The sequence below is a fragment of the Coffea eugenioides genome, chromosome 6 (assembly GCF_003713205.1).
Source record: "Coffea eugenioides isolate CCC68of chromosome 6, Ceug_1.0, whole genome shotgun sequence".
In the NCBI taxonomy this organism is placed as follows: Eukaryota; Viridiplantae; Streptophyta; class Magnoliopsida; order Gentianales; family Rubiaceae; genus Coffea; species Coffea eugenioides.
The window spans coordinates 6,116,455-6,125,280 of NC_040040.1; the positions used below are offsets into that span (position 1 = coordinate 6,116,455).

The following is an 8,826-nucleotide window of genomic DNA, read 5'->3' on the forward strand; positions in this document are numbered from 1 at the left end:
TTTGCATTCTTCAATTGTACATACATGTAAGAAAGGATATGAAGAAGGCAATACTCAATTACAAAAGGTACTAGTACTTTGATCGTGTTTTGCTTAATTTCTGACATGAAATGTTCCATTTGTGTGTAATGATTGTTTTGTCTGGACTCTGCCTCATACGTTGATGGAGCTTATGTCGGTTGGATCATCTGTATATATCACGTAGTTCTGAGCAAATGGTTAAACGTAATGGATATATTTATCCAAAAATCAATCTTTTTTTTTCTTTTTCTTTGTTTCGCGAAAGTATGAGGGTAGCCCTTTAAGTTGGCCCAAGACATAGAAGGAAATAACAGCAACAAAGATTCATGAGAACTGAAAACGGCCCAAGGAGAGAACTAGTGGTGCATACGAGATTAGGTCTAAAGGGACAGCGTCCTTTGAAGACAGAAATGCCCTCGTGTATATATATATATATATATATATATATCCCCAAATATCTGTCTCATATATATATATATATATATATATATATATATCTATCCCCAAATATCTGTCTCTCCATTGTTTTTTTTTTTTTTTAAACAAAATCAGAGAGGAGGCGGAAGTCGAGCAGAAGGAAAACCTTATCTACTCTGCGTATCCCTCAAACCCTTCAAAACCAGCAGATACTCTGCTACTCATCACTCACTCACTACTGATTCATATCATGGCTGCCTCTGCCTCTTCGCTTCACTTTCTTTCATTCACCCCACAAACTACCCTTTCTCTATCAAAACCCAATGGCACCCATCTTAATTCCCTATCTTTTCTGTCTCCTCCTCCTCCGTCTCTCACCCGCTGCTTATCCCTCAATGCTTTCTCTTCTTTGCACCCGCGAGAGCTTTCCTTGCCTTGGTCCCGCAAAGCGGCCGTTTCCTCTGACTTGGACGAAATCGGAGTTATAGATGGGGAGGAAGAATTAGAAGACGAGGTTCTCGGCGATGGAGGTTCCAGTCCCGAGGAGGAGCCCAGTTTCTCCCCTGACCTTAAACTCTTTGTTGGCAACTTGCCTTTCAGCGTCGACAGCGCTGCTCTTGCTGGCTTGTTCGAACGTGCTGGAAATGTTGAGATGGTTGAGGTACATTCGTTCTATTTCTCGCTTATCTTTTGTAGTTTGACTAAAATCTTGGAGTGAGAGTAATTGGCCCCTTTTATTTTAGTGTAATTTCTTTCGGGAGTCATAGGAATTGGCCCTTTTCTGTTTAGTGTATTTTATTTGCTATGCTTAGTTGCAATTTCAAAGGTTGCACTTTTGAACCTTGTCTGGGTTTATGAGAGTTTATTACAGTTTTATTTACTCATATCTTACTTAGGTAAATTGAAGTAATGGCAGTTTAAGAAACTGGTAGTATATCTGACGCTATCCCTTTTTGTTTACGTCATTATGTGGGTGGTTCATGGTTGAATTGGTGCAAGAAAATTAGAATTGCTTTGCTCTTGCTGACTGGCAAGCTTGGGTTTGCAGGTTATCTATGACAAGGTTACTGGAAGGAGTAGAGGGTTTGGTTTCGTGACCATGTCCACAACTGAGGAAGTTGAAGCTGCTGAACATCAATTCAATGGCTATGTAATTTCTCACTCTTTTAACTATTCATGCATGTCTTTGTTTGCTTTTGTTTCCTTTTGGCTTTGGTGCTTCTCTTAATCCTTTAATAGCTGTTGTGGCTATTATGAGGCAAATTGTAACATTTTGCGTGTTCCAGAAAATGAAGTCACCCGCGTTGAAATTGAACTAAAGCACTGTTTGGAGTTTGTTCCGTCTTAGACATTTTCATGTCAAGTTCCATCATGTAGTCTTTAAATAGCATGAAGCTGTGTTGATTTTCATATGGTTTCTGGCTGTTTCGGTTATGCCACTCATTCACAAGTCTGACAAATTTTCAGGAACTTGAGGGGAGGGCATTGAGGGTGAATAGCGGGCCACCACCACCTTCTAGGAGGGAGGCGGGCTCTTTTAGAGGAGCCAGAGGCGGGGCAAGTATTGATAACACCAATAGAGTCTATGTAGGAAACCTTGCATGGGGCGTTGATAATTTGGCTCTGGAAACCTTGTTCAGTGAGCAAGGAAAGGTCATGGAAGCCAAGGTGGTTTATGACAGAGACAGTGGCAGATCAAGGGGTTTCGGTTTTGTAACTTACAGTTCTGCTGATGAGGTCACAAACGCAATTGAATCTTTGAATGGCGTTGTAAGTTATTGTTCTATAACAACTGCATTATATCTTTTGTTGCTGTATGTAGTGCATATCAATTTATTCTTCTAGGTAACCCTATATCTTTTACACTTCTACGGCCCCTGAATCAGAACTATATTTTGGACTGGCTACTGGTCCGTTTGTCACCTCTTACTGTACTTTTTTCTGGAAAGAGGATGTTAGTATTATCTTTTCACCATTCTGAACTATCAAACACCTTACTGTAATCATACTGGAGCTGTGACGTTCCTTTTTTTTTTTTTTTGTCTCTTTTGATTTTTTTTGAACCTTAATTTTCTGTGTTAAACTTAAGGATTAAAGAGTACCAAGCTGTTACTGATGCTAAGACTCACAGTGTTTGGCTTTTTCCAAGAATGGAGCACATTAAGCAAGTAATCTGCCTTGATAACACTCTTATGGATATTGTCCTTGTTATTATTTGCATATCCTACTCTGCTGGTTTTTGTCCTTTGCTTATTTAGTTCATTGCATAGGATTGAAATACTACATAACATGTGGTTGCCAACAGGCATGACCATGCTAGTGCGTTTGATCTGGTTGCTTTAAATTTGTTTCTTGCTGCATCATCTCATTTTGAGCTGTGAATTGCAGGACCTGAATGGAAGGACAATCCGTGTAAGCCCTGCTGAAGCTCGGCCTAGGCGAGACTTTTAAGTGACTTCTTGTTTGGTCATGTTTTTGCTTCTCTCAAGTAAAGGTAAATGTTTTAACATTAAGACGTTTTGCTGCTGCCTTTAGATACTGGGATTAAAAGCTCGCTTTTTAAACATGCTCGGCTAATCAGCTTCACCAGAAATTAAGAAATTCTTTTGTATTGTTATGCTTCTTATGTTTATGGCTTAATTTGGCTAGTATGACAAGTAGTACTGTTTTTGATATTTGACGTTAAATGCCTGTAATTTCTGTAACAGTCGTCTAAGTAGCTGAAGTGATTCTGAAGGGCTCACGAATATGCAAAGATTTTGAACAACCTGCTTCACTTTGCACCAAAGTTGCAGTATAGATGGTTAATGCTCGCATCCAGATGCTAAAATCCCACACTTGGAGTTTTGTCGATGCATCTGAACCAAGAGCATGACTTGGTCGCCTGCCTATTCTTTTTTGGGGGAGAAAATCATGAAATTGTTGGATCATTTGCATTCTATTGATATTGGTATGCATAATCAATCAGATGACCTTAAATGTATACTCATCTTGACTTAGCTCTGAGCCTAATCTGTGGCTAAAAAAGATTTATCTATTACTAAGTATGTTGTTGGTCTTGTTTTGAAGAAACTTTTTGTTTAAGAGTCGTCTGTTTTCAAGCCAACGCAAACAGGGCAACAAAAATTGCAAAGGATGAAATCGAGCACCCGCCGGGCGTTCGAGTTTGTTGAGTAATGCAGTGGCTGAAACTGGTCACATTTGAAACTGGGCCTAAAGCTCCAGAAGGAAGGCATCACCCAGACCCGGTTATGGGCCCGAGAACCAATAGAGTAGAATCCAGGGCAAACTGGGTTCCTGAATTATTCGGATTAATTGGGCAGGTCTGCACGTTGGTAGTTCCGTATCCGACTCCCTTTCCATGGGCCCTGGTCGGAGACAAAAGCACTGTGCCCGTTCCGGGTGCTCTAAATTACTTCACGTTTCATGCGGGTTTTAGGAAAGAAAAGAAACGAAAAGATGATCACAAGTTAAAGGGAAGGGAGGAATTGTTCGTATCATAATGCATACATATTTTATCGCTCTATCTTTACGTTTGCTTATGGGCACATCTAAAATTGTCAAAGCTAAAAGGCTTTAGCAAACAAATCTATCTAACTCCGTAAAACAAAAAAGGCTATTCGAAATTAAAGAAATCTGTCGAATTCTTTTCTTCTATGTTTCAACTTTAAACTCAGTCTTCTGAAATAGGTGAGACCTCTCTCTCTCTCTCTCTCCGAATTTGTTCTTTTCTCTCCTTTTGTTCCCACTTAAAGCGAAGTCCCCAAAAAAAAAATGAAGTAGGTGAACATGGGCTGGGCCGGTAATGGATGATGTTATTGATTTGGCCCTGTAATACCCTGAGATGGGAGCCTAATATAACACGAGCCAATGCGCCAGTCCGGACTCCAGAGAGTCCACACTAGAGAAGTTTCACTTTTGTCTGCCAAGTGCAGTTTATGTCTATCCCCAACATTTTCTCATCAAAAATTGCATAGGGAATAAATTAATTTTAGTGAATGTTTTGACACTGGAAATTATTGATAGTGGAAAAAGAGAGTAATATTTGCGGGGTTTGCAGTTTTGAGCGGAGGAGGTCAAATTAATTATTCCAAGAATTGAGACATTAATTAATTGTGGAGGGGTGGTGGCTTCATTGGGCAATGATTATTCGTGGAAGGGGAATGAGTAGGTAAATGGCATGTGGAGAATGGCTGTTGTTCCGTTTGATTAATATGAATACTCCATAAAAGTGGCTTAAAATCAAGATTACTATAAAAGACGGACGGACGGACGGACTGGTGACTGGTGAGTGACCTTAATCATTCTCTTGGAATTTTAATGATCATTGCCTTTGACTTGAAAAGCGAGCGACAGAGTAAGTAAGTATTGTTTATGGTAGTAATTAAGCAGGACACATTGTAACTTGTTGCATAGGAGTGGTTGGGACTGGGATGCCTCTGCCAATGATGCTCCTTCATGTTAGAATCATTATTATTATTATTATTGTGGTTTCTCTTCTTCTTCTCTCTATCTATCTATAGACCATTCTTAAAATGAATACTACTGTACTACTACTGCCATACTAGATCCCATCCCGGCCGGCAAAGTCTACTGACGTGACGACCCCCCTGCTACTACTTGTTTTTGACCTTATTTGTCACTTTTGGCCCATATCATCAATGTATATATATATATATGTATATATGTATATGTATGACTGCGACTGCGTACGTACTTTGCCTAAAACTGGAGATGCAACAACTTTTATTCGTGCTGTAAACTTCGCTTAATTGTGGTCTACAGCCGACACCTTAATTTATGTTAGCAGCTGTTTGTCGTTTCTGTGTGTCTGGCTGAATCAAAATGTTCCAAACTTCACACGCAAGGAAATGTTTCACCTGGCAGCAGAAAATTGTTTCGCCTTTTTCCTCCGGTCAAGAAAGCGTGTTTTAACGATTGGAGAAGAGGAGAGATCGCTTGAAAGTTTCACACCACAGATTTGTAGGCTTTAATTGCTTCACTTTAATCACGCAACGTTTTTTGTCTTCCGGCCGGCTAATACTTAATTTAAGAACGCAACCCCAATGGTCTCTCTTCCATTAATTCTTTCTTTTTGTATCTACCTTTCTCTTACTTTCACTTTTGAGTACTTTCTTCTTCTTTTTTTTTGGAGCTATTAGCTCAATACTACTTAAATAAAAGAGAGGAGAAAGAGAATCTTAATATTATAAAGGTCCTGGGATCTTTGCATGAGAAGGAAATTAATCACTACTCACTGCTAGCTAAGATTTTTTTTTTGGGGGGTTGTGTTCAAAAATGAATTTAAGAAAAAAAAAAAAAAAAAGAAGGGCTGGTGGGTGCATGGATGGAAGAAGGAAAACTTGAGAGTGGAATTTGGGAAAGTGGAAGCGGATCGGGGTAGACAAAGTGATGAGCGCGAGACATAAAATAGCTAGTAAAAAGGGCGACAAGATCAGAAAAAGAGTGAAACAATTGTGGGCCCCCAAAACCTAGTCAGAAACCGCCATGTTTCTTTTCTTTTCATCCTGAAGCCTCTCCCCACTCCTCTTCTTCTGCGTTGCTTAATCCATTCAATTTTGCTTCTTCTGCGATGTCACAGTTGGTTAGGCATGGGACCTTTGGGCTCCTTGTCATGTTACATGGTACGTGCTCTTTCGGTGGTGAAACGTTGTCACCTCGTCAGCCCACGCGGCCCACTTTGACTTTTTGCTGACCGAGACTTAAGTGTGCTTCCCATTTCTTTTTCCTTTTTCCTTTTCCCTTTTCTTTTCCGTGGGAGTTTTGCCCCGTGGTTAGAGAGATTCGAAGGACCGTCGCTTGAAGGATTTTGGATTCGACTCTTGTAAGTGAAAAGGAAAACAATCAATCGTCCCCAAATTCGGATTGGTCAGCGTCTGGTGCTGCTGGTATCAGCAGATGCCTAGTTGAAAAATGGTTGAAAAATAGGATATTGGACCAAAATAATATATACTTCGGGACCACGTTGGTAGCTCCATTTCCATTGCGTATGTGAGGGACTAAAAGGAGACTTTTTTTTTTTTTATAATTGTGAGGGACCAAAAAACGCAATATTCCATGTCCAAAGTCAAGAGTGAAAATGAACCATTTTGAATTTGTAATTTAAGTAGTCAGAGCATTGCAATTTATGTCATTTTCGAATGTGGCTTACAAAAAGCTAAAAGTATTAGTAATTTTTTGTTGACGGCAATGATTTTACTTCATCGTTTCTTCGTGCCAAGAATAGATGCAAGTAGTGAGAAATGATGATAGCGTAGCTTTGCCTTGCAATTAACTTGCGAATTGATCATATGGTAACCTAACGAGTGAAGATGCTTCCGGTTGAAGAAGGAGGGAATCCGAGGGCGGGCGGGGAATTCCCGGTCTCCTCCACGATCAACTGAAAACATACTCCCACTAAGAATGATGCGGTGGGGGTGATTGAACTACCTATTAATTAATGGAACAGCAAGAACAGGTCGAAATAAATACTAACATGTCGTGGATTCCGATAACCCCAGCAAGCAGCTTGTTGGTATTTGAAAAGGCGCTCGTGTCACTTTACTGGTAGTTTAATGAAGCCCGACAGTGGGATTTCTTTTTATTATTATATATGTATGTATATTAGTACTATATATCATGGCCATGCAGCCTTTGCCTTTCTTTCGATCCCTAATTATTGAGAAATTTAAAAGCAAAAGGGAGGGAAGTGGAACGCCATCCACATTCGCAATGCTTGATCCGCATGCATGCAAATGCAAATGCAAATGCAAATTCCTCTGCCGTCATTTTGGACCAAAAGGTAGCGCCATATTTAGCAGACATGCAATGCAATGCAACCAAGAAGACAGAAAGAGTAGCGCCAAATGGCTAATTAGGCACTACTTTGAATTCTAATTCTGGAAATCAGAACGAAAGAGAACCTTTTTCTGGCCGTTAATCAAGGCAAAATAGTTGGCTGTATCGCTTGTGTGTTACCATAAACTTTTACTTTCATCAAAATTTTCTCCATACTCGAATCCCAACAGTGTCTCGTGTCCGGTTTCTTCTGAATGCCGACTCTTCAACAAAAGCATCACCATTCATTCCGTCTGCAGGATAGTAACCATTGGAATGTCTCTGTCAGTCCCACTAGTGTCTGTCATCTTATTAGACCACTCACACCTCACGAGACAGCAGAACTACTTTTCCAACGATGCCCATATGAGCTCATATTTTTTTTTCCAAACGATAAAAGATTCCATATGAGCTCATATTAAACCAACAGATTTCCCCTAATCCATCACATCATCCCTCTCTTTTTTTTTCTTTCTCTTTTATATATATATATATATATAATACTTATTGGAAAAACATTTTATCCAAGAGTTGGTTGGAAAAGGACGACGTAATGAGGATTACCAACCAAGAGCTAAATAGTTGCTTTGGTTGTATTACGGGTCCGTCATGGCCTGGGCTCCCCACAAAAACGCGTAACCAACCACCTTTAAAAAAAATAATAATAAAAGATAGGTTAAATTTGGCCAGGAGAAAGAATAGGAGCGTTCCAATTTGCCTTGATGCGCAGGCATATACCCTATGCGTCCTCTCGCGAAATCAGGACAATTAAGTTGCAGTTTCGAGATTTTAACGGTATTAACTGTCAGATTCCTGATTAAGAAATTAGATGGCGGTAGGGGAGGTACATTACATGATCGAATGAATTGGGGTTGGTGGGGTCCTAGAATCTTGTGGGAGTTTCCTACTGCTTCAAGTTGTCTTTATCGGTTGGTTGATTAGGATTTGGTTAATCAGGTAGTTTAACTGTCAAAACAGATGGCTATGAAGTATTAAAATCCCTAGAGTGTTTTAGAGTTCACATCCTCCGGGTAGTGTCATTAAGTCAAAACGGGGTCAGATTGGATAATTGCACCTCATGACCTAACCTATATACTCCAGAAACTAGCATTACTCTGAGCAGAGGGAAAAGAAAGAAAACTCCCTGTTCCTTTCACCATTCACTGTTTCTTTTGTTTTTTTGGTGGAAGGAAAAGCCTGGAGGCGAGGTACACCTTCTGGTAACCGTCCTGACCAGATCAGTTTGGATTGGAGTTTGCAATTATCATGCATGTCTTTAATCATCGATCGCAACGAGAATTACAAGAGAGCAACAGGATTTTGGCGCAATAAACCAACGGTCAACGGACTAAATTCCCCTGCTCAGCTTCACCTATGACCAATTTTCTCAATTGGTATCGGCATGGTCTTTTTTTCTTTTCTTTTTTTTTTCACCTTCAGCGAAACTAATCCGGACTTGATTTGTAAGATCCGAGAGTCCGTCGAGAAGCGCCCGTAGGATCCGACTCTTATTTTTTAGTAGAGATGTAACCTAAACCTTTATAAGGCGCC

At 40.0% G+C, this 8,826-nt stretch overlaps 1 protein-coding gene across 1 annotated transcript; it reads left to right on the top strand.

The window, feature by feature from the left end:
• The first annotated feature begins 549 nt into the window (after positions 1-549).
• LOC113772982 (29 kDa ribonucleoprotein A, chloroplastic) lies at positions 550-3,510 on the top strand. The gene is made up of 5 exons (XM_027317495.1): positions 550-1,099; positions 1,487-1,588; positions 1,906-2,208; positions 2,827-2,932; positions 3,147-3,510. Exons 1-4 carry the CDS (start codon positions 689-691, stop codon positions 2,887-2,889), a joined length of 879 nt encoding a protein of 292 aa, XP_027173296.1. The 5' UTR covers positions 550-688; the 3' UTR covers positions 2,890-2,932; positions 3,147-3,510.
• Positions 3,511-8,826: the final 5,316 nt, after the last annotated feature.

Coding starts and splice junctions, on each gene's coding strand:
- LOC113772982 (XM_027317495.1), top strand. CDS start 689: ATGGCTGCCTCTGCCTCTTCGCTTCACTTTCTTTCATTCACCCCACAA. Junction 1,100..1,486: donor GAAATGTTGAGATGGTTGAG/GTACATTCGTTC, acceptor TTGGGTTTGCAG/GTTATCTATGACAAGGTTAC. Junction 2,209..2,826: donor TTGAATCTTTGAATGGCGTT/GTAAGTTATTGT, acceptor TGTGAATTGCAG/GACCTGAATGGAAGGACAAT.